This window comes from Cryptomeria japonica, chromosome 7 (assembly GCF_030272615.1).
Source record: "Cryptomeria japonica chromosome 7, Sugi_1.0, whole genome shotgun sequence".
NCBI lineage: Eukaryota > Viridiplantae > Streptophyta > Pinopsida > Cupressales > Cupressaceae > Cryptomeria > Cryptomeria japonica.
In genome coordinates, this window is record NC_081411.1 from 759,005,662 (window position 1) to 759,033,072 (window position 27,411).

Here is a 27,411-nt window from a genome sequence, read left to right on the forward strand (position 1 = left end):
CTTGGTATTTTATTCCATGTTCGCATGTGCATAAAAAACACATCAACAGAAGCAGCACACGTTGACAATTTTTGAGTACCAATGTCTTGATGCAGTTGTTTTGGGCACGTCTCAACGTCCAATCACTTCCGGAAAAGATCAGAACAAATGGGATGAGCGCAACTGAGGAGTAGTCGTGCTCATTAAACTCTCTGTCAACGATGAGCAGCTACCTTAGGTACCGTCTGGCAAAATTGCGAAGGAGATATGGGATCATTTGAAGAGTCTCCATGAAACCTCTGACAAGAGCAGAGCATTCTTTTTGAAGAACATGCTCTTTTCGATTATGATGGATGAGAGGACACCTCTGCAGGATCACTTGACAAAGATCAAGGACATTAGTGACCAACTTGAGGCGATTGGTCGCACAATGGAGGAAGAGGACATGGTCGTCATCACTCTGAAGAGTTTGCCCAAATCTTATGAGCATTTCATTGAAATGCTCAATATGATTTGAAGTTTTCCGATCTTTGTAACAAGCTTTTACAACAAGATCGATGGTGCCAGTAGTTTGGAAGTAGTACCAGTTCCCCCTCCATTTCGCAAGTGTTCTTTGCCAAATCTTCTGCTAAGAACAAAGGGAAGGCTCAATCTTCTCAGCCGAAAGGCTCTGGTTCTTCTCAAGACAACAAGAGGAAGAAGAACATTAAGTGCAATTATTGTCATATGTTTGGTCACATGAAGGCTGAGTGTTGAATTCGATTGGCTTCTGAACAAAAGAAGCAGGGAGGGTCTCAACAAAAGGCAATTGTCGCAGAGCACTCAGAGTAGAAAGAATCTACATTCTATGCTTTTATGGCCAAGAGAACAATAGATCCAGTATACTCTTTTGCTTGGTATATTGATTTAGGGGTTTCACGACATTTTACTCATCGTAGGGATTGGTTCACGAAATTTGAACCATTCTTGGATTCAATAATCTTCGGAGGAGGAGAAGAGTACACAGTTGCTGGTAAGGGCACTGTCCAGATTCACTAAGGAGGTAGAAATTTATTTTTTCTTGATGTCTACTATGTTCCAGGCATGGAACATAATCTCCTCTTCGTTAGTCAAATCATGAGGCATTATCCTCAATTAGATGTTATCTTTAGTTCGTCCATTTGCATCATTGTTGATAGGCAAACTCGTACTACAATTGCTATGGGACTTGAGGATCATGCTTTGTATAGACTTGTTGATTTCGACGATTCTTAGGAGCACGCTTTGGTTGCTAGGAGTACATCCATGAGAACACTTTGGCATCAGCGTTATGGGCACTTAAACGTGCACTCTCTCTCTCTCAGTTATATCGGGAGGGTTTGGTTGTTGGTCTACCTGAGATCCAACCTCAAAATCATGGAGTATGTGGAGCTTGTCAAGCTGGGAAACAACACCAGACACCATTCTTGGATGGTGATTCTTGGTGAGCCTCCAAGGTCCTTCAATTGATTCACGCTGATGTATAAGGGCCAATGAACACTCCATCCGTTATTGGTTGCAGGTACTTCTTGTTATTTGTTGACTATTTCAGTCGTAAAATGTGGGTATATTTTTTCTGAAAAATAAATCAGATGTGTTCAGTACATTTCAGCAGTTTAAGGCCTTAGTTGAAAAAGAATCCGGTTCTCAGATTGTCACTCTAAGGTTAGATAATGGGGGGGAGTTTTGTTCCAATGTCTTCTCTACATTTTGTGCTACACATGGCATTAAGCGCCAACTCACCACACCATACACCCCTCAACAAAATGGTGTAGTTGAACGTAGGAATCGCATCATTACTGAAATGGCTTGTTCTACTATAGAGCATAGAAATGTTCCTAAGAAATACTGGGCTGACGCAGTTTACACTGCAGTCTATCTCCTGAATCGGTCACCTACACATGCCGTTAAGAAGATGATTCTTGAAGAAGCCTGGTCAGGACACAAGCCTAAAGTGGGCCATTTGAAAGTCTTCGGTTCTACCGCTCATGTATGGATTCCAGATGCCAAACGTGCTAAGCTGGATTCAAAGAGCCAAACACTTATGTTTACTGGTTATAGCGATAACCACAAGGCCTACAAGTTGATTGATGTGGAGACAAATCGTCTCATTTTCAATCGTGATGTTGTGGTTGATGAGACTACTGATCCATTTATGCCTTCTACTACTCCTAGTTCTGCGACTCTGTCTGTTAAGACTTTTGATGTTGGTGTTCGTCTTCCTCTTGGTTCCCATGATAGGAGGGCTTCAGAGCATTTTGACTCTGAAGATGAGGAGTCTACTAGTCATGATATAGCACCACCCAATTTTCCTCAGGACTCACATCCAGATGAATTTGTTCCCGAAACTCTAGGGGATGTTGTTCCTCCAATGCCAGATGTTGGTACTTCTAGCCTCAGGCCTATATGGTGGGCCAAGACAATAGGAGATCTTCATGATGATGAGCTTCTTGAGGATAGATCAGTTCGCCAAAAGAGAAAGCAACATAATACAGTCAACTTTGCACTAATGGTCAACATCCATGAGCCCCAGACATATTTTGCGGCTAAAGCCGTTTCACTACAACATAGAAATTGTCACGTATCTTATGTTCTCCCAATGTGATGTCAAGTTGCTGTATCCTTTTAGTCAAGGAATGGTGAAGCTGTTTGCAACTATTACATTGAATCATTTGAAATCCTTTGTGTGCAATCCTCTCATAGACACCAAGTTCACATCTATGGTGGTGTGGGTGGCTTTACTATAAATCAACACCATGGTCTTTTGCCCATGCAAAATCCCACAAATTTTGAATGGATGATACTTAGATATGCTTGAAAGTAAAGTAAGGTTGCCCTAAAATGGATGTTACTTAGGTGTGCCTGAAAGTAAAGTAAGGTTGCCCTCCTAAATCTCTCTATGTTCAACCTTTGGTTTTGGCTTCTTTTTTCAATCTCTTCATCCGGATGTACCTTTATGCAATGTATTTGACCACGGCCAAGGCATTGATGACTTGGTCCTCGTGGCTCTTTGCAAGTAAAATTGATATTGTCCTCCTAAGCTCATTTTTGGTGGCTTCTTCTTTGTTGAAATATTTTGCGGAGGGGGGACCTCCTTCTGAAGTGGTTTCTTTTGCAGTACTAGAGGCGGTGCCTTGCTCTTAGGAATTGAACTCTCTAGAGTTAGAGCTGTTATGATAGCATCCGAAAGTGATTGTGGATCAAAGGCCTTAACTAAACACTTGAGGGTTTGGCTGGATCCTCCACATATAGCAAAATTCTTCTCTCTCACATTGTGTACCATCATCGATAACCTCGGAGTTTTTGCCACATTCTGCTCTACTGTGTCTTCTTGCCTCAACTATGCTAGCTCACTGAAATGAACTTTTGGATCATTTCTATCAAATCTTTCTTCCAAACTGTGGCTAAATTCCTTAAACGTAGTGATGGAGTTATGTCCTTGTGTAATAATGCTGTGGTACCACCATTCATGAGCTAAGCCCTTCAAATGTAACATGGCAAACTTGATTGCCTCTTTCTCATACGTGGGCTTCAATGGAAATTATGTGTCCAATTTTTGCAATCAAGCCTTAGTTGACCATTTGTTTGAACTATTAGAAGTATGGTGATTTTACCCAATCATTGTTGTATGTCTTTTTGTGGCTGATCTTGATGACTTTGAATATGTCTTCTTTACTATTTGTTCCCATTGTTTGTCATCATCTCATAAAACTCCTTGAAAGACAAATCATTATGTGTTCTTGACTTCAGACATCGTATGCATCATGATACTTGTCCATACCTTCCAATGTGTGAGGCTGCAATTGTGGCTTTTTCTCAAATTGATCTTTTTTTATCTCTTTGTAGGAACTTGGCTCGGAACATATTGTTGGTTGCTGTAATGTAAATCCTCGCGTTGGCTGAATTACTCTCTTTTCTTGCTGAATTATTTTGGCTTGGCTTGGATGCTCTCAATTACTCATTTAACCCACACCAAAGCTCTACTCATATCTGCCATTGATTCTCCTATAGTGTGTTGTATCTCTCTAGTCATCTTTTCTATGTTTGCTTCTTCTCTCCTATCACCCTTTTGATGATACCTCACTTTTTTTCATTGGCTCGCATCTATTCAGATCTGCATCATAAAATTCGTTAGACCCCAAACATGAGAAATAATTGAATACTTTATTCACAAATATACAATGTATATAAAGAGAATTACAAGACGGTGTTCTAAAAAGAATAAAACGTTCAACTAAAGCTTCAACACGAAGTTAAAAAGCTAAAATGCTTAAAAAAGCTAAAAAGCTAAAAACTAAAAATCTACCTATGCCTTCTAATAAAAGTAGTAGTTACACTAAAAAAATTAAAAAAGACAACTAAGTTGACAATGAAGATGACCATTATAGAATAGATATAATATTATTTTAATACCCTCCCTTGTTAAATTCGTGCCCTAGATCAGTAATCAGATTTGTAACATTTAATCATGCCCTAGTTTATTAATCAGATTTGTAATTTAGTAAACTATAATCAAGTAAATTCAAGAATGAAACAAGGAACCAAGAGACAAACACAAATACCTTGGGAAAACCTCCAAGGTGGAAAAACCCAGCATTAAAGACCCACAGGTCAGATTATGTATTCACTCTTATTGCACAAATACAATACTTAGCTTGCTTTTCTGAATTTGATCTTTATATATCAGATCTGCCCTTTTTGCATGCTTCAAGACTGCACCAAAATGCCCTATATCCTCTTGAATAAGTTCGCCCAATCCTTGGACAAATTCGCACAACCTTCTTTGGTGATTTCGCACCTCTTGTTTGCAGAGCTAATTCGCTGATTTCATGGATAACTGAATTGTATTTGCATTTGCAATTTAACCTTTATTTATATGAGTCCTTAGCCTTTTTTAAATCCAAGCCGACCTCCCTCTTTTGGCGCCAATTTATTTATTGTGGCGTGGAGGTATAGGGCTGGGCTCAACTTGGGGGCACGTTACCCCTTTAGGATAGGATCCAGTCCTATATGGGTTCGGATGTTGCCTTAGGCAATCCGAACCCATTTTTACCTAGTTACAAACAACATCCCTAATGTTCATCGTACTCAATATCCTACATAAGACATTGAAGATCTTTTGATCACAAATGCAAAGAACACCACTCTGCTGCCACAGATACCCTCCCAGGATTTGCAGAATGTTAATGACCAAGAGTATCGGAAGCTGTCCAACTTGATGTAATCCTCACACACGAATTACTGAACCTGAAACCATAATTTTGAGAAAAAATCGACAAACCCTCCAAAGAGCAACAAACACGATTTTTGAGGACAAAATTGAGAAACCCATAAATTTGAGGTTTCAAAATTCAAATAATCGTTTTTGTGGAAAAAACAATAAAATCTCAGAATAACAAAATCCCACGCGGACATCGAATTATAGAAGATACATGATTTTTCTTTGAGGAGAAAAATCGATCAAAACCCAACAAACAATTTTTGAAGAAAAAATGTGAAAACCCACAAACAATTTGAGGAAAAAATTGTGAAAACCCTTAGACAATTATTGAGGAAAAAATCATTAAAATCCTAAAATAATTTTGAGGAAAAATAATGAAAACCCTCCCATGATTTTTTGTGGTAAAAAAAAACCAGAAAACCCATACAAATAATTTTTTTTTCCTCAAAAAATAATAAAAAACCAGAAATAATTTTTTTGAAGACAAAATTATAAATACTCAAAATAAATTTTAAAGGGGAAAAAAATTATTTAAAAACCACCGGATAAGTTTTAGGAGAAAATTAGAAGAAAACCAGCACTAATTTCTTTAAGGAAAAAAAATTAGAAAAACCAAACACTTCCATCGTGAGCCCTCTCATCGTCGTCGCATGAAAAAAACCTTTTGTCAGGCAAAAAGTGCCACGAACAACAAACCCAAAAAAACTCAGCCAAAAAAATTTCTAACTAAGTTGCAGATGGAACCCACGAAATCTGTAGAAACAAGTTGAGCTGAAGTCAGGTCCAGGATTGTCACTGAAAGAAAGAGACATGGAATCTGTAGACACAACGCTGCATGAAACCCTAGCATGCGTGTTTGCAGAAAGAAAACCCTTCACAGAATCGCGTCCCCCAATAGAAAATCGTGAAAGAGATCGCCAAAATAACCAAACTCTTGGTGCGTTTTGAAAAAAAACGTAGAAGAAATCCATAATTTTTGGAAAACATCTCACAGGAAGCAGGTAGAACAACCGTTGCGTGAGATGAAACCCGACACATCTGTGAAAATGAAATTGTTGGAGAAAAAACCCAAAATACGTCGTAGAAATATGTAGAGGAAAAATGCGTGCTAAAAAACATGGGTCGCAAAAAAAATCGCAACATAGAGAGAGAGGGGCATGAAAAGGAAAATGTGCGACGGAAAAAAGGCGCTTAGACTGAAATCAATGATGCCCACGAGCATAACAAAAGCGTGAAAAACTAGAACTTTTAGACATGAAAAATAATCTGCCCAAAGAAAAACTCGTCCAGAAATTGCCGAAATTTCTCCACGCAACCAGTAAAAATGAAACCCTCGCCAACAGAAAAACAAAAACCAGAGACTTTGGTTATCAGAAAAACCCTAGCTCATGATTCCCAAAAACCCTCCTTCAGCAGGCCCTTAGAAAAAAAGACTAATGATTTTTTTATCACTTCAATTTTTTTTTCTGGAAATAAATTTCAAGTAGAGGCTTACAAATTTTTTTATTAAAAAATTCGCCAAATTCTGAAAAATCCCATTGACCAACTTTGATACCATGAAAAATAATTGAATACTTTATTCATGAATATACAACTTATATAAAGAGAATTACAAGACGGTGTTCTAGAAAGAACAAACTGTTCAACTGAAGCTTCAACATGAAGTTAAAAAGCTAAAACACTTAAAAAAGCTAAAAAGCTAACTACGCCTTCTAATAAAAGAAGTAGTAGTTACACTAAACGAATTAAAAAAGACAACTAAGTTGACAACTAAGATGACCATTATAAAATAGATATAATATTATTTTAATAAAACAGGCTGGCAGTCTCTTTTGTTCTGATACCACTGTAATGTCACCAAACAAGATTTATGTTAAACATTGGTTTTTTTTCTGATATTTCAATAAAACTCAGTGTTTCACGGAAACACATTTCTCCCTCTCAGGCCCCAAGTCCCCCCGTCCCCGAAATCCGTCCCCAAAACTTTTTCTCTTTGCCCCCTCGTTCCCGAAGCCCGTCCCTGTGTCTCCCCATTCCCAACATCCGTGGAACACTGATAAAACTTAAAAATGACAGCTAGTATAAAATTCAAATGATTAAATTTATGATTTGGAAATCAAACCCTAGATGTTGTTGGAAATTTAGAATTTGATATGATAAACCCTAGGTGGCAGATGTAACTTAAAAACTCTTCCCAAAAACTTAAGAACAGCCTTTTACATTGCCAAAATACACTTTTCAGAAAATTTCAAATTTTTAACACTCACTGCCGGATCTTTACAGTCAACTGGCTGTAAATGTTCCTGCTGCTGTATGGGCATTGGAAAAATCATGAATTAATTTTCTGCTGCTTAAAACTCTAAAAATGCTTTTTTTAAAGTTTTGCTCAGCTAAACTAAACGGATTGGTCTGGTATGTTGTACAGCATCTGGGATAGTGTATGGCTGGCAGAATTGGCTCAGGTCTGACCTCAGTTTAGTAGTGCTGAAATCCTAGAAAAATTACAAGATAATCAAGTTCTCTTATTTCGCTAGGGTGACCTGCTAAATTAATTTCTGCCCAGTTAGATCAGCCTTCGAAGTTGCTGAAAAATGCCCACAAAACCTTGAAAAACTATCTTAAAAATTTTCCAATCTTGCCTTGACACCATTGAAGGATAGTTGCTAACAGTCAGATTAGGTCTTTGCTGAAATAATCTGGATTGGAAACAAGGGGTTTTGTCCTCTAGAACTAGAACATGCATCGACAACGATTTTAGAATAGTTTTCAAACTGTATAGGTTGAGGTGGATGATCAAACGATCTTTTTTGTTTTTGGGCCCAAGCATTTAATGAAATACTTTTATTCTAATTAAATATTTAAAAACTTCTTTTTAATAATAATATTATATTAAATTGCCTTTTTTAATTAGAAATAATTGGGCCCAACCTAAATGGATATATTTTATCAATGCCGAGAGGCATTTTACAATGGCAGCAAGGGGTGGAGTGTAATGTGTGAGTGTGTTAACAAAACTCTTAATCTACCTTAAATTTGACATCCATTTACATGTCAAAATATTAATATATAATTGTAAACACAACATTTCCAAAATATATACCACATGAAAATTAATATATGTCCTCATCAAAATTATATATATATATATATTTTGATTGATAATATAGGTTTTTATTAATATAGAAAATGGAAAGTTACAACTTCAAACGGAAAAAAGTAGTTACTGCATAAAACCACCCAGCAAAAAAAACCAACCATCCAACCCACCCCACCCAGCCATAAACCACCCACCCAAAACCATCTTTACAAACCACCAACCAAAAAAATGTTTGCAGAATTGCTCAAAACAAATTCGCTACCAGACGGTAATGTGCAGTAATGCACACATTGAGTATGACATAGACTAGAATTCACAAAAAACAGGGAAAGATCTCCCAAGCTAAAAAAGCACTGTTGTTAAAGCAAATTAGGAAGAACTACCTGGGGCAATTGCCAGGGTCTGTTCGTCGCCTGCCTTTCGCTTCCTCGACCTCAATCGCTTGCATACCAACGCTTCCTCCTCCTCCTTAGATTGTCGTAACATTGCCTCAATTTCCATCAGTTGCACAAAAACTTTTAGGGCTTTCCACCCTCTCCGTGCCTCCTCTTTGTATTGAGCAAAGTTCCTAGACTTGGGCTCGGCTCTGACTCGGCAAGGCTGACTCGACTCGTGACTCAGCTCGGACTCGGCAATGACTCGGCAACGACTCGGCAAAATAAGAAAACCCTTGAAATTTAGAGATTTTTAACGATTTAAAACTTGTTTCATACACCCATTATTGAATTAAGCTTAAAGACACTATAACATCATCAAATAGAAGCTAATTTGATCACATACATAAACATACATCCATCACATGCGTAGAAATGTAAATTGTAGCTGAAGGAATTAGAAAACATAGATCTATAGAGTTATAAATGTTGTCCAATGTATAATATAAAATCCATGACTTCAAATGTTCCCAAACATATATCTAACTGTAAAGTGTAAAAAAAAACAAGTCTATGGCTCAGGCTCAGGCTCAGGCTCGTCTATCCGCCTCCTACAAAGGCGTCTAAGGTAGGTCCTGGATGACTGAGTAGCCATAGTCTCTGCCTGTGATGTGCCAGTCTGAGTAGCCATAGGTGCTGTGCCTGATCGTGCTCTATCCTCCTCCTCTGCCATAGCCACAGCCTCAGCCTCTCTGTCTGCCTGGTCAACCCACTCAAGGTCCTCATCAGTGAAGACTGGATCGGTGGACTCAGTGAGCCAATTGGACTCGGGTTCGACTTCCTCTAGAGTGATCGGAGAGGAGTCATCGTCCAAAATCTGTCTGGTCCTGAGACGGAGGTTGTAATGAACAAAGACTAGATCATTCAACCTCTCCACAGACAATCTATTTCGCCTCTTCGAGTGGATGTGCTCGAACATGCTCCAGTTGCGCTCACATCCAGAAGCGCTGCACGGCTGGCTCAATATGCGGATGGCAATTTTTTGAAGGTTTGGGGTTGAAGGCCCAAACATTTGCCACCATCTATCTGAGATAAGGAAAAGAAAAAAACATTAGTCTCATTTCCAACTTTAAACGTAGATTATAAAATGAAAAATAAAAATGCATGTCATAAACTTTAGAATTTTCTACCTGGCTGCAATTTTGTCCGACCCTCTTTGCACAATTGGTTGGCAAAGATTGCCCTTGATGCATTATTAAATGCATCCATCTCAAGAAGTGTAGCTGTGGTATCAGTGACCATCCGTTGTACTACTGAATATAGCCCACTAAGAACCTCCTCATCCGCTTTGAAATCAGCACGGAAACGAAATGATGGATTGAGGTAATAAGCTGCTGCATGGATGGGCCTATGAAGTTGGTTATGCCATCTTCTATCAATTATGTCCCAAATGGGCCTATACTTATCCTCAACTCCAGCATATATGGATCTAATGGCCTCCTTGGCCCTATCCATGCCCTCATATATGTAGCCCACAGCGGGCTTCTCCCCATCAACAACTCGTAGGAGAACTACTAGGGGCTCAGTGACCTGCAAATAATGTTAAACAAAAATAGTTAACTCACAAGTGTGCATGAAAATAAGAAAAATTGCAAAGTTGCACAATGCAAACAAAACAAAAATATGCATATAATATTATAAATTTATAAGATTACCTGCCGATCTCTGCACAAGGGATCCAAAAACCTAGCTCATCAAAAATGCAATCTACTACATCCATCCCTGCAGTGGTCGTAGCATAGGATGAGGAAGTCCACTCCTCACCAACAAACATGCGCCTCAAAGATGCCTTTGATTTTAACAAGGATTTCAATGTGAGGAAATTTGAGGCAAATCTCGTTATACCAGGACGAGCCAACTCCCTTTCCCCCGTGTATTGCCTCATAATGCTAAGGACCAATGCATGATTGTAAATAAATTTGCATATATTCTTGGCCCTTTCAACGCATTCTTTCACCCATCCAAGCTTACCTATATCCTCCAGCATGAGGTCAAGGCAATGGGCCGCACATGGAGACCAAAAGATTTTTGGGTGCCTCTCCATCAAAAGTTTTCCTGCAACAATTTTAAATTAGTTAAAGAATTAGATGTGAAATTTTAACTATAATATTTAAACGTTAAAAAGTTAAAAGTTAAAACTTAAAAGAAAACTTTTAAAGTTTACCTGCAGCAACATAACTTGCTGCATTATCCGTCACCACTTGCACCACATTTTCTTCCCCCACCTCATCTATAACTTCCTCAATAGCCTCACATAAGTATGCCACTTTTTTGACATGTGAGGAAGCATCGATGGACTTCAAAAACATGGTGGATCCTAAAAATAAAACAAATTAATTATCAATAAATTAGAATGTAAATTATTCAATTTCAATCACAATGCATATAGAGAAGTAAAATGATCAATCACCTCCGCTGGAAACAAGAAAATTTAGGAGTGTTCTATTCCTCCTATCAGTCCAACCATCTGTCATGATGGTGCAACCCTTCTGGCTCCAAGATTGGCGGTGGTCCTCTAGGTCAACTTTCATATCTTCCACCATTTCCAACAAGAGAGGGCCACTCAACTCAGTATCACTAGGGGCTTTAAACCCTGACCCACAAATGGTTACTGCATCAATCATGCCTTGCCAATAAGGAGATCTGTCACAAATTGAAATAGATTAAATAAGAAAAGTTCAATTTCAATTTCAACTTTCAAATTCAAACCATAAAATTTTAAATTTTAATTTAAAACAATCAAATAAAAAAGTACCTGGCTGCAATAAATGGAATGTTGCAGAAGTACCAAAACTTGCAAATTGCTTTTCTTCCTGCATCATGGACCTCCTTGTTCCAAGACATGCTCTCAAGCGAGGGTTGTGCGCCAGGAGTAGTGCGTGGTACAAAAAAATTGTCTATCTTGGATTTTCGCACTCTAGGACCAAAAGTGTGACTAGGAGTAGGAATAGAAGTACTGGCACTAGCAGAAGCACTAGGACGAAAGGGAGGCATAGAAGAACCCTCTCCAACACAAACTATGGATGCAGCTGTGGATGTGGAGCCGGATGCGGATGTGGATGGAGGGGAACCAATATGACATAACTCCTCTCTTTGTCTTTTTTTGGTTTGCTTATGTATTTCAAAGTTTTCTAATAGGACGTAACAAAAACGGATTGCTTCGGGAGTTGCCTTGTCACAAGGCTCAGTATCATGACCACGTATGCCAGCAATATGATATTTTAATCTATTTATCCCCCCATGGTTAATTTCCTTACAAAACATACACTTGGTTTGATTTCTTTGTCTACCAGGGAATTCTTCAGTGTATTTCCATGCCTCATCTTTTTGACCATGTTTCCTAGGTGGAGGATTAGGATGAGCCATTAGGAAAAAAAATTGTTTTCAAAACGTGAGGGCTGCTGCAATAAGACAATTTTACAAATCACCATTTGAGCATTGTGTTTGACAAAGTTTTAAATTTAAAATTTTAAACTAATTAAAAAAAATCAGCAAAGACTAATTTGTGCATTGTGTTTTTTCTTGAAAATTTTCAAATTTCAAAGAAAGAAATTAACAATTCAGAAAAATCAGCAAACCCTAGATTTTTTTTAGAAAAAATTATAAATACATGTATACAATTTTTTCAAAAAAAAAGTCTAGGGTTTGCTATGCTATTGTTCTATTTATGTCATTGTGATTGAATCATTGAAGTATGCAAGCAACAATATAGATTTGGAAAGCTGAAGTTCAAAAAAAAATTAAAAAAAAATGAAAAAATCCATAATATAGAAAAAAAACCAACAAAATCAATAAAAATTAAAACTTACCTCTTTCAAATTTGTTGACAAGTGTTTGAAATGAGCTCCTTGATGCGCTCAATGCAACTGTAGTGCTGCCCCAATGTGATTTGTGCAAGTTTTTCACCTCTTCCTCTCAGCTGGTTGCAAAACTCTTCCTCTCTTTTTTCCTCTCTTCCACTCATAAAACTGAATGGCAATCCCTTTTAGGGTTATAACAAAGGCAAATGGCACAAAACATAATAAAAATGTGTTATGTTTTTTTTGTTTTAGCGTCCACTTTTTGCAAGCTGCGCCGGCCGGGTCACGACCCTCGGACTCGGCGAGTCTAGGCCCGGGTCAGGGTCGTCGTGACCCGGCGGAGGTCACTCGGCCCGCTGACTCGCGTGACTCGCCGCGAGTCATGGAACTCTGGTATTGAGCTTTGCACCTGAAATTCCCGGGTTACCTCTCGAAGCCCCATCAAAATTTATCTTGACCCTTCCTTGCTCCGGCTTACCCCACACCCTCTGAGACCCTTCCATCGCTAAGAGTAAGATTAACCATAGAAAGCCCATGAACGGGCCTCAAAATTATATTTTTTAGATAGATATATAAATACTATTTATTTTTTAGATTCTAAACAATTAAATAAAAATATAAAAATTAATCTACCATTTTACAATTAAAATTTATCAACAATTTTAAAAAATTATTAGTAGACATTACCAAATGGTCTCTAGTTCAAGAATAAAACAAAATAACTTTAAGCAAATAAAAAAGATCCATATTGATATCTCTCAGCATTTTTTTAGTTATCTGTATTGAAGAAATCTATACTAGTTTTAGTCCAAAAAAGGGAACATGACATTCAAGTCAGGGCTGCTTACCTGATTTGTATTGTAGAAGATCTTACCTGATTTTCTACTTGAATCTTATTTTTGAAATAAAATAAGCCAAAAGTTGGATATGACAGCTTTAACAGATCAAACTAAAATAATTCAAAGCTATGTTATCAGGTTCGCCTATTTCTGAGGGTGTATCCGTACCGAACCAAACTGGATACAGGGCATGAGTCTGGTCCCTCCTGGGTATGCCCAAGTTTCATACCCAGGACTGGATTTGTGCTGGGTATGTCACCTACTATACTGGTCTGGTATGTGCCTCGGATCTGGTTTTACTCTAGGTATGCCTAGGGTTTGTACTCGGGTGTAAATACTTAGAACTTATTTAAGGGATTAGTAAATACTTAGTAGTTTTATTATAAAAAGTTCAGCTTAGCAGAATGCTGCATAAATTGGAACAAAAATCATAGAAAGACATTATTTATCCGGTTGTCTTAGGTGGTCTGAATCAAAGGATTATTGGATTGTAACTTCTACAATTAAGCAAAAGTTAGAATATGAGTATATAGCACTGGCAGAGTTATAGAACTCTTTGTTTGCAACTTCTTTTTCTTATATCCTTTTAACTACCATTATTAGGTCCATGAGAATTCACCGTATACAGAAACAGTTCTTTGCAAGTTACATGATAATTAAGATTGGTTTGTTAAGTAATCTTATATAAACTTTTTCTGCAAACTTGGGACTTATGAATCTGTCTTAGAATGCTTTGGAAAATATTTAAAATTAAATTGAGAGCTGATTGTGATTTATCTAATTGTGTAAACTGGATATAAGAAGTATAATGTTCTGTGCAAACCAGCCCAGGATTTTTTAATGTGACAATATAGGGAAATAACTTTCCTGTTATGTAAAATACATGATAATTAAGCTGTAGACATAATTAAAGTCTCCCTTCGTCCAGACAGATATGTTTGGTTTAAGTCATGATGGACCGAGAACTGGTTTTAATGGTGCTCACTTTTGTAGGAATATGGCGTATGTCCTATCACGGGAGAGTCACTGTCAACAGACGACTTGGTTCCAATCAAGACATCAAAGGTATGTTTTTGAGCAGAATAACCTTCAGCTTATGAGGATTTACACAAAGTCCTTCAGCTTATGAGGATTTATACAAAGTTTGAAATTGTACCTTCTAAGTATTTTAATGTAATTTGGAACAAGAGCTTTTTGGACAAGCTGAAGTAAATTTTTGTTTTTGGTTGTGAACTTGTTTTTAATATTTGCAGGCAGTAAAACCGAGACCATTACAAGCTGCAAGCATTCCTGGGATGCTTGGTCTGTTTCAGAATGTATGTTTTGCTCTACCTTTGAATGTGATTTTTATTAGCACTCTTCAAATAAATGGAATTTAGTATCTGGACTCTTACAATTAGGAGGGATAAGAGTTTTTTATTCTTATTGCTGTAGCTTCATCAATAATTATGACGATTGTTTCTGTAAGATACAAAAATCTTTGTGATTTTGCAATGCTTTTGAGTATTTGATGAGGCTGGCGATTTTACTTAATTTAAATTTTTGTTACAACTTATGAGTCTTCAGTTTTAATGGTGATGTTATTGGCTTCATAAAATTTTTGTGATTTTGCAATGCTTTTGAGTATTTGATGAGGCTGGCGATTTTACTTAATTTAAATTTTTGTTACAACTTATGAGTCTTCAGTTTTAATGGTGATGTTATTGGCTTCATGGTATTACATGTACAAGTAGTACTAAGATGTCTTTAATATATGCGAATGTGTTTAACACAAAGTTGCATGGACATGGATATGGATACAGTGTCCAATACGGATATGGCTATTTAAATGTCGGAATATTTAACTATTATTTATTGTTGATAGTTAAATTATATTATATTTTATTTATTTTAATTTTTAATTTAAATGTAAGTGTGATTTTATTTAACTATTTCAAAAGTATTAAAATTTATATAAATTTTAATGTTAAAATCCTGTTACATCTATTACATATTAGTAAAATTATAAATATTTATGATGAAAAACTAAAAGCAGAATAGTTTAAGAACTATATTTCTCATGGGAAATAAATTGAACTTGTTTTTTGTATGCATTCCCGGCTTCCCTGGTGTGCATTCCTGAGTAGTCTTTGAGTTACCAATCTGATCACGAACTCAATGGTGATCATTGATACCCATGCGACGGATTTTTCATGTTTTTTCTCCAAAAGACACTCAGATGCCGAATCTAAACGTATCTGGCAGTGCTCTAAAATTACCCTAATTTTGGGTACATAGGGGAATGGTTTCAAGGCCGTATCTGTGCCATTTCATACCCATATCTGTATCGGGTACACTGGTGTGCGTGCCAGGGGGGGGGTTGTTTGAAACATCAGGTGGAAGGGTATTCGATGTTAATTATTGAAACAATAGGAAATGCAATGACAGGTAAATAAACAATATCATTCAGGAAATTGAGATGGAAACTGAGAATTTTGAGATCTCGTAGCAACATATCAGGATGTTAGTAAATAGTGTGACAGACCGAGTGGCTAACTGGGGAGTGGAAAAGATAGGCAAGATGGTTAATACTCATCTTTTTACAACTGTTGCATTGAAGTTCAAAAGATTCTGCTAAGATGGAGGAGGCTGCTTGTCATTTAAGTTGTAAAACTTGGGATCAGAAAGAGGAAATGCTTTTGTGGATAAAAAAGTGTCTTTATGTGCATTCAGTAGTGCCTTTTCATGTTTGAATGAAACAGTGGAGAATAAGAAAAGAAGAAAGAGAGTGATATATTGATGAGGAAAGATACTAGCTTTTATTTATTTTTAACTTTCTTGAAGTTCGAGAATGCTTGTAGCTAAAGAAGGGAGATTTCCCTAGAGGTTGAATTTTAGATGATTGAATTTGATATTTTCTATTAAAGTCATAATTTTATTTTACCTGTTTTGTAAGTTTGACGTAATGTTCAAATATCTGTCTCTAGGGTACCTTTTGTGATTAGTTTTGGCTTTTGAGTAATTCAGATAGGATAGATATTTTGCCTCCTTTATTTGAGGTCAGCCACTGTATTTTTCTGTTTTTAATCTTTTCAATAGAAATGGGAATTTTGATTTAAAACATGGCAACCTTTTTAAGGACAACTATTAATTAATATCCTCAAGAGGCAAAACTAGATGACCTGCACTATTAAAGTCATGAATGTCTGGTAAGGATTCAAAATGTGTCAATACTAGATTATGGACAATTTCACATAATTGAAGAGTAGGCTGACATCAGACTGGTTTGAAATTTGTTGATCTTTGTTGTGGATGGCAGTAAAATGCGTTTATCAATTCTTCAACTGCCAAGAACTCATTTTTTTTACAATGGCCTTACAAGAAATGACATTGTTATTGCCAATACCCAAGGCAGCAGTCCATTTTCTGCCTTTACATGAGCTTTTTAGCTCATGGATTTCAATCATCTCAAACAGCTTATATAAATTGAGTATCCATATTGGATAGAGCTCGTACTGGAACTAGTGCTGGAGTATAATAGGTAGGAATCACTGATTTAGAATGTGCATCTCCCGGTAACACTGGTTGTCTGACTTTTCCTTGCTACTTCTTCAATGTTTACTCTTCACTTTTGTCAACTTTATCTTTTGTCTACCTTGCCAAGAAAAACAAAGGCAAACGGATGCTCCAATTCAGATTAGTCCAGGTGGAATCTAAATTGATTGCCAATCATCACAAGTATCACGGTCTTGGTGAAGGAGCAACCTGCCAATGATGATGTTTGCTGTCCTAACTCTTCTTATCATTGAAAGACAACAAACATGACCCACTTATGAAGTCAAACGGCTGCCACAAAGGAACAAAACAGTCCTCGCATTCCCTTGCCCTAAAATGACCTTCAACACCAAAGCAGCAAGAGAGATGTGCAACAATAGAGACCTCTTGCACAGTAACTAAGATCTTGCTGTGCAGCAACTAAGATCTTGTTGTGCAACAACTAAGATCACTTGCATGACAACTGAGATCTGAGATCTTGCACAACTAAGATCCACTTCCACAACAACTATGATCTTCTTGTGCCTCAACTAAGATCTTGCTTCATCTTTTCTTGCCTACAACATCCTGTAGCACACTTGCAAGAATTCCTAGCAGGGGATCCTTCCAGATCTGAACTTCTCAATTTTTTTTTTGGCTCAGAGGATAAGTCCTATAATTACCGTATTAGTTTTGGTCCTTTGGAGGAACATTGTGGTCATAATTAAGTAATATTTTGTTTATATTAAGAGAAATGCTTATTATACAGTGTTTAAATTGTCTTCTATAATATATATTTCCATTTTGGTTTCTGTACCATGGATTCTTTGGTTTGCCTGTCTTTTAGACTGTGGAATTTGGATATAGTTGATAATTTTTTTATCACTTTCCAAGTTCATGGCTCTGCTTGGTTTGTGTCTTTATTTTCTCATCAAATGACCAATGTTTATGTTTCTTATTATTAGCTCTAATATTATGTTAGATGTTAAATTTTACTAGTATTAGGAGGAAATTATTCACCCTCTAGTTATAATCTAAGTCACCAGGTTCGAATTCGAATTCGAAGTTCGACAGCTTTGAAATTCGAATGAAGTTCGATGCGGAAGAAATTCGAAATGTATAAAATTCGAATTAAATTCGCCATATGTAATTTTTAAATTTTTTTAATAAATATATGTAATATATCTATAAATATATAAAAAATAAACATTATAAATTTATAAATAAACATTATAAAGTATAAACTATTAATTAACCTAAAAAAATATTAAATAAACAACATTATAAACATTAAATAAACAACATTATAAACATTATAAATAAATAATAAACCTAAAAAAATATTAAATAAACAACATTATTAAATAAATAATAATAAAATTTATAATAAACATTATTAAATTGTTTATAAAAATATTAAACCTAAAAAAAATTTAAAAAATATAAAAATATATAATATAATATTACAAACTATTAATATAAAATTATAAATTTTTAAACATTATAAACAATGAACATTATAAAAATTATAAATAAAAAAAAATAATAAACCTTAAAAAAATGGCGGCCTACCTGTGCAGGTCGCGGACAGGTCGCTGGTGGTGGCGTCGTGGACTGCAGGTGGCGTCGCGGACTGGCGTCGTGGGGGCTGGTGGCGTCGTGGACTGGTGGTGGCGTCGTGGACTGGTGGCGGCCGGGCAGACTGGGCGACTCTGTTAGCAACTCGCGTGGGCGTGACTGCAACTCTTGCGGCCGCCCTATTTATAAAATCAGCGCGAAACCCTAAAACGCAAGCCAAAAAAACACTTTATCGCAAACCCTAAACTTTTTTTCGAATTTAATCAAATTTAATCGAATTTTTACATAGTTTTTCAAGTTCGGCGAATTTCGAACTTCAAGGTTCAAATTCGTCCGAACCTGGTGACTTAGGTTATAATTCATAGTGTAGTTAATTAGCCTTACATTCAAGAAGATGTTTGGGAAAAAAAAGGAACCTAGTTTTGCTTTATATTCAAGACAGTCTCGGTAGTGAAATTGAACTCAGTTTTGTCATTTAAATCCTCCTTGATGCGTTTATTTAAAATCTTGCTCATGTTAGTATATGAAATAATAATTGACTGTTCTCATTAACAAAGGAGATGAATACTCCTTATATAAGCAATTATAGAAGATAGTTCCATAACAAAAATGATCAAGAACTAAAGATAGAATAGAAAGATTCCAAATACTAACTAATTGACTTACAAAATAGAAAGTTACTAAAAACCTAAACAACTTAAATGATCATTATAAGCTAAATATTATAATATTACTTTAATACCCTCCCTTAATGTTCATTTTACCAACTACAACATTTGTCCCAAAATTTTGCTACCAACCGATACAACTCATGATCTTTTTGATGCCAACTGCACTTGTTTTCTTCTTGCCAGTGAATTCTTGGCTGCCTTCCAACATGATGATGGGTAACGAAGCCATTCCTCCTGCTATCCAGAGACACATAAAACAAGATAAAATGCAGCTTCTCAAATACCTTCGATTTTTGTTGATAAGAAATAAAAAACAAAACAAAACTGAAACCTACGATTTGTTTAAAAAAAAGTTTATGCAATAGCACTTGCTGAAGCAAACCCAGGGCTGATAAAAAAATCAGAAAAATTGCAAATACGAACAACAAGAAACCACTATTTCAAATTGTTTTGTTATAGACGAAAAGCCATGATTTAGTTCAAAAATTGTTAAAAAGTTTTTGCAAAGCAGCACCACAATTTTGTGGAAAAATTGTCAAACGTTAGATGCAAGATTTGCAGAAACTCTTGGCTGAAAAGTTCCCTGCAAACCCTGGCCGGAATTGAAAGTACTCACAATTTTGTGGAAAGATTGTCAAAACCCATAAAAATCCACAATAAAAATCTGGGTGCATAGATCAGAGAGAAATAACAATTTTTTTGTTAAAAAATCATGCAAAAAATGAAAACTCACGATTTTAAATAAAAAATCATGAAAAAACAATTCCGACAGAAGAACCCTAGGCGTTTCAGAAAAAGACCAGAGCCTGTGTGCAGCAGAATGCATTAGTCACGGTGGAAAGAAAACCCTTAATTGCGGCAGCAAGGTCACCAGAAAAATCCTGTTGCGAGCTGTGAAACCTTTAAAAAAACCCACAATTTTTGTTTTGAAAAAATCATGCAAAAACAAAAACCAGTAGACAGTGTGGGCAAAAACATAGAAAATAAACTTCACAATTTAGAAGGAAAAAAAAAACAGTAGACAATGTGGGCAAAAACTCAGAAAATAAACCTTGCAATTTAAAAGAAAATCCACACGGTGAACAGAGAAAAAAAGGGTGCGATTTGATCAAACCCTCAGCTCGTGATCTTCATGAAACGAGTCCCGTGATTTTTATCAGAAAGAAAGAGGTCACAAGTTGCAGAATGAAACCCTTGCCTGCAATTTTTCTCTTGAAAATATCTGCGATTTTCCTCAGATGAATGCACTTTATGTGGTGGAAAGAAAAAGACCAGAGGTTGCGTGCAGAAGAATGCACTAGTCGTGGCAGAAAGAAAACCCTCCATTGCGAGCAGTGAATCCCACGATTTTTGTTTTAAAAAAATTGTGCAAAGAAACAGTAGACAGTTCCGGCAAATACTCGGAAATTAAACTTCACAATTTAGAAGAAAATCCACATGGCAAATAGAGAAAAAAAGGGCATGACTTGATCAAACCCTCAGCGCGTGATCTTCATGAAACGAACCCGCTATTTTTATCAGAAGAAAAGAGGCCATGAGTTGCAGAATGAAACCCTTGCCTGTGATTTTCCACAGAAGAAGAAACCCACGATTTTTATTTAAAAAAAAAAACGATCAAAAAAACTTCTGAATATCTCCTTGAAATTTTCAGGTAAGTTGGCCACCAAAAACAGAAACCCTTGATTTTATTTGAAAAATTGATCAAAAACTTTTGTCATAGATTCTACAGACTGTGTTGAGTTTTGTCATTGATGTCAATATGTTTGTTATCTGTCTATGACATTTCCTTTAGTTCAGTTCAGTCCAGTTCAGTTTGGGACATGTACAATGGAGTTTATTTGCAGTACTCTTCGCTTACAGTATTCTTCTGCGAATTTTATGTAAGTACTGGTGTTTTTATGACAGAACATTCTCAGCTCTGATTTATATGTTTTGTGTCAGAGTTCAGAACATTCTCAGTGCTGCACATTCTTAGTGCTGGCGTTTTGTGTCAGCAATCAATGACTTCATTTCTTTCAGTGCAGGCGTTTTCGTGTCAGCATTCTGTGTCCTTATTACTAAATTTTTTGCTCTGCGCCCTAAAAAAACTAATTATTGTTGCTCTGAAAAAAAACGTTCAAGAATATTTATTGAATATCTAACTGTATCAATTTATTGAATATAAATGTTTATTTTTGTTCTTACTGTCTGACTTACAGATTAGAAAGTTACTAAAAACTAATTAAAGGATTTAAATGACCATTATGAGCTAAATATTACAATATTACTTTAATAGTGTATTTGTGATCTTACAATAAACTTTGGTGCATGAGATGATTTTTGCAAAATTTTGCTTAGGCTTTTAAGACAATTGATGGTACAGTGGTACTACTCTTTATGACTATGATTGGAGATTCATATATCAGTGCCCTTCTACCTTTGGTGCATAATTATTTTGCCTTTCTAAATCTGATATTCTTTGTTGACATACAAATAGTTTTTGCTTAGACTTTTAAAACAATTGATGGCACTATTTCTTATGACATGATTGGAAGGTTATATAACACTGTCCTTTCACCTTTGATGGATTATTATTTTGCCCTTCTAAAGCTGATATTTTTTTTTTTTTTTTTGATTGGTAATTGGCCGAAGCCTGAATAGCTTTTGACTGGAGCTATGAACCAGTGGGGACACAGTAGGGGGCCCCATCCCCATTACATATCTTTGAATTATTATTTAGATTTACCCCAAGACCTTCCCCATCCTATGGAAGGTCAAGAGTCACAGTTTAGAATTCCTAAAGCTGATATTTGTTGTTGACATACAAGATACTAAATATATTTGTTGGTTCTATCTGGTGAGTTCTTTTCAGGGTATACACAAACTAATTTATTACCTGGTTTATAATATCCAGGAATGGGATGCAGTAATGTTGTCAAACTATTCTTTGGAGCAGCAGTTGCATACAGCAAGACAAGAACTTAGCCATGCATTGTATCAGGTAGTTTTCAGTTTGCAAATGTGTTTTCGTCTAAATGCTAAATATTGTTGTATAGTTCCATAGACATACAATTCTATTCGTTTCATTATACAAAAACCATTTTGCACACAAGCTGCTATTCAGAGATGCTTGTACATGCAGGAATAATGCATGGCCCAAATCATGGTTAATAAAAAGGAAATATCATTGTATGGACCAAATGGTGAAAAGAACACACGACATTAATTTTTACAATGTTTATAGGAACATGGATATTAAGTATTAAACATTGTTATTATGGTTGTATTCAGCTGCTTTTGATTCATTTGTTTTTTTGCATCTCATGTTAAAGAGTTAATTTGACAAGGTGCCATTAATTAAAGAAAAGCTGTGAATTGGCAAAAATATAGAAAAATATTGAGAGTCGTATTTAAAACAGCTGGACATAGAACATTGCTAATTTCTGCTTTAGGTCAGTTATAAGACTTATTTATCTTTCACTAAATTTACATAAAGATTGAAGTTTCAATTTTCTTAGATTCCATGGGAAATGATCTGAGTAGGATGGATGCCACTCATTATCAAATCCTCTTACTTGAAAATCCTTTTTCCAATTATGTATTTCTATGTTGCTCTGCGATAATGCAAGAATGTACATTGGCATTGATGCATTGGCACAAATAATAACTCAATTTACGCAGGCACTTTAAACAATCTGCCAATGGTGTGACAATGTTAAGGGAAACTTTTGGTACATGAAATTTCCTGGAAGCTTGATTAGGCTACCTTCAACATTGTAGGCTATAGTTGATATTGTAAGTCACATGATCCAGAGTTGCACACGGGTTTGGAAAACTAAAAAACTGAGTCAGTTTGCAACCTTGCTCTTCTGAAATTCGTAACTGTTTATTGTGATATGCTGGTACGTTATATATCCATGATTTCTGTCATGGAGCAGCTATACTGTTAGTTTCTTTCTTATCTGATTTAAACATGATTTTCGTGCCTCCAGCATGATGCTGCATGCCGTGTCATTGCAAGACTTAAGAAAGAGAGGGATGAAGCGAGATCGTTGCTATTACAGGCAGATAGACAAATTCCAATGGCTCCATCTACTGTGCCTGCAATTGGTGCTCCACCAGTAAGCAACGGAAAGCGAGGTCTGATAAAATTTGCAAAGTTTAAATGCATTTATTTTTCTACTATTCCTCTGTTGTACCTTTTTCCTTGGTTAAGTCTACAAATATTAATGAGTTTTCCATCCACAGCTGCTGAAGGAGATGATAACCTGGTCCCCCCTGCTAAGAAACAAAAGCAAGGCATCACACCTGAAATCATCAAAGAACTCACGGATTGCAATGCTATGCTTTCCAGCCAGCGTAAAAAGCGACAGGTTTATTGAATATCTTTTCTCCCTTAAGAAAATGATTTGTTGTGATGGACAATGGCTTAAAACCATTTTGAATATAACAATATATTGTAATGTCTGTTCATTATTGAATAGTGATTGTGTTAATGTAAAGTAGCTTGATATTGGTGATTATTGAATTTGTCATTTATATATTGGCCTGCTCTCATTTCAGTTGACTTTAAAATGCCTATGTAGATTTCATCAACTCTGGCTTCTGTTGAGACATTGGAGAGGTATACTCAGCTGTCCAGCCACCCACTTCATAAAACTAACAAGCCAGGAATCTTATCAGCAGATATTCATCCTTCAAAGGTATGCACATTATAAATATGTCATCAAAGATGTCATTGTTCATTCTCATCAAATATATTCTTGAGGATAAATAGTTTTTAAAGTTTTTTAATTAAGGTAAACCATAATAATGAGTCTTTGCCTGTGTTCCACGGGGATGTGTCCCCAGCCCTCAAATTATCATCCCCATCCCCAATGGCATTTCAGGTATGGTAGGAAAGCAGGGGATGTCTTCTAGCTGTCTCCAAAATCTTCGACTCTTCAAAACATTTCTGAAATGTGTTGCAGAAATAAGAAATTCTGTAGGGACATTTGGCTATCCCCAAGATGGCTGTGGACGTCTGAGACATCCCTTGACTGAGGAAGGACCAGACATTCCTGATAGCAGAACAATTTTTTTATATCGTTAATTAATTTTTTAGTTCATAACATAAAATAAAGACTGTTAAATATATCATGACAGCATTATAAAAGCAGTATAACATGGCAGCATTATAACAGCAGCAAATATCTCAACAGTAGTATAACAGATACAAAATTAATGGTGACAAATGACAGCAACAAGAGTAGCATAATAACCAGCAAATATATCATGATTCAGATTCATAGCTAGTGATATAAGTTACATGACAGTTAACACTAACTGCAATGATTTGGCTTTCCGGTTTCATTGTTGAAAAAAGTGTTAAACTTCAAATTCTTGACATGGCAATAGTGTAATGTGCCCTACTAGGTTTAGGCCAGTTTTAACCACAATTAATGTATTTCAATATACTTATGACTTAAACTAGATTGATTAGGTAACAATTCCATCTTGCAATGAATCAAATCAGTGATATTCCATAGTTCAATTGATTTATCAGTTATTAAATTGTTCATTCACTATACTAGGTAATTAATTTTATCATTCATAATTCAAATTGTGAATGTCCACCATTATTACTGCTCCAGCTTTAAAGACGAAGAGGATGGTTTTTGTTACTAAAGCGCTTGGATACCACAATACAATAGGTTCCCTCAAGTTTTACAGGTTGCTGATTCCCACCCTATCTTGGGACTTAACCTATTGCTTGGATCTAGACTATCCCTCTTTGGAAACATCTCAATTCCCAACTTCTTAAACACTGACAGTAGTAACAAGAATTATTTAAATATAAACATATTCTTCTTACTGTTTATTATCTTATGAACTCTTGTTGATTTACAATCTAATGTCGTTATTTGTCTGTTTAAAACATTATGTATATATATATATATATATATATAATAAGATTATATATATATGATCCTTATTCTGATCTGAACGTATAAACAAACAAATAAATGAATTAAATAATATTACCAATTATCTATGTATTTGCAAATAACCTATTATATAAGTTATTAATACTACCACTGCTAAAAACATTATTAGTTATTAATATATTTAGTGGCTGGTAATGGCAGACAGAACTGACGCATGTCAGATCTGGTCTGCAACTGTCATGAAATTATGTATTACCATAATACATATTTCAGTCTGTTAATATTATTATTCAAATTCTGCTTAAAGACATTATCGGGCTTCATTTATTAAACATACTTATTAAACATATCCCAAAAATGGATTAATCTTCAGAGGTGAATTCCCATCCATCCTAGAATGAGATGGATCCTCAATATATATCTTGCAAGACTAAAGGTTCGCATCTCTTGAAGTCCTAAGAGACACGATGCCTCTTAATCACACCTCCCAGAATATATGTGAATCAGTTTGTTTGCAAACCGTGACTTGTTTATTTATTTTCTAATTGTTCCCTGATCACACATGCTCTAAATCGCTGTTATCATAATCATTTTCTTAACCTCTATCGATATCATGACTAATCGTTGGATTGGTTAATCACTTTATCATTAATAGATTCTTAACAAGAAGATTTCATGGAGGTTATTACCTTCCTTAATGCCTTAATTACACTGAGTTCCAACCACGATCTGCAGTTGCTATCTTTATAGCTTTCATCGATTGGATTGGCTTCTTGTATGACCGATCCACCATTCATGATAATCTTTGCTGATGGTACTGATTATAAAAAATATTCAACTTTCTTATGTATGATAATCTGATTCATTATCTCAATTTGTGATGTTTATAATAATATTGATTTATTCTTATTTGAATATTTTCAGAATATTATTATTAATGAATATTAATTAAATAATAATTTTTAATAATAAACAAGTATTTAATGATTTCAATTAATCTTTCATTAATAAATATTATATTAATAATAATTTTTTCATTTAGGTTTTATTTATATAATGATCAAGAAGGGGACATGACAATTAGAGTCAATTATCATTGTCAGATGCAAAGAGATTGAATGTGCATTGGCCATGGTCTGTACAGTGGTATTTGTGAGTGTGTAGACAAACAATTTTTTTTGGAATGTGGTATATTGCTGGTGTAATGCTGCTTTCTATTAACTTGTAGAAATTTGACTCTCTCTCTCTCTCTCTCTCTCTCTCTCTCTCTCTCTATATATATATATATATATATATATATATATATATATATATAGCTATCCTCCCTTGCCAACACCGAAAAATGGCCCTTGGGCTGCCATTCCCAAAATGCGTGCCCTCATGTCCTGACATCCCGGTCCAAGAAATGGCGTGGAACATAGGTCTTTACTTTTAAGTTTATATAAAACTTTTTCTCATATTTATTACACTTTTAGAAGTTATAAAATACAACAAACTATTCTGGATATTGATTTCTCAGTCATTGAATGGTGTAAAAAAGCTAAAGTTTTATTACATTTTCTTTAAAATCTTATATGTTTTGTACATTTTTTTTTTCGATTAATAAGTCTGGTCAATAACTGACCCCAGCTAGTAAGACCAGAAATAGCCAAATAGGGGGCCTCATCCCCATACAGTCACATAACACTTTCTGTTAAGAATCATTTTCGTCCACTAAGGACCAACATCAACATAGCCATTACGACAAACATCCACGGCAGGATTGTTTACACATCAGCAAATAGGGTAAATGTTGCACCATACACTCATGCGTTATGTTATAACTTTTATTCAAAAAATGGTCAATTTTAAACAAAATAAGAATTTTCTTTTAGAAAGCTGAAATGATATTTGGAAAAATACATGAAAAATAGCTTTTTGATGAATGATAACTGCGTTTTTTTTTCCTTCCTACACTGGTGAATAATCTTCACCAGTGTAGCTAAATAATAATAGTTTTGAATTGAATTTGGTATAATCTTAGTTTCAATTGTATCAAAATAAATGATTTATATGGTATTTTACATTTCAATGAGGAAGCGGAAGACATTAGGCCTTAACCTTATTTCTTTTTCTACATTTAAAACTTGGTTTCTTCGATTGTTAAAGCCAAAGTAGAATACAGGTAGTCTTTCCATTCTTGCGCATGCACTGTATGTGTGTGTGCACATTTTCCATGCATGTTTATGTTTATCAAACACATGTATTTGCATGTTTATTCACATTTACTTTATCATCCTCGATCAAATATTTTCTTGATGTTTTGGTATTATATCAGGTGTTTAATTAAAATATTTGCAGCCTTGTCAATTGTTT

General features: G+C 35.4%; 1 protein-coding gene across 1 annotated transcript in view; it reads left to right on the top strand.

Annotated features, from left to right (window-relative positions):
• The window catches only part of LOC131030051 (pre-mRNA-processing factor 19), a 50,829-nt gene that overhangs the window by 17,349 nt on the left and 6,069 nt on the right, over positions 1-27,411 (top strand). The window contains exons 3-8 of the mRNA XM_057960732.2: positions 14,382-14,453; positions 14,642-14,704; positions 22,044-22,130; positions 23,122-23,269; positions 23,378-23,502; positions 23,716-23,832. Of these exons, the coding sequence (XP_057816715.2) occupies positions 14,382-14,453; positions 14,642-14,704; positions 22,044-22,130; positions 23,122-23,269; positions 23,378-23,502; positions 23,716-23,832 (612 nt within the window). The remainder of the gene's footprint in view (positions 1-14,381; positions 14,454-14,641; positions 14,705-22,043; positions 22,131-23,121; positions 23,270-23,377; positions 23,503-23,715; positions 23,833-27,411) is intronic.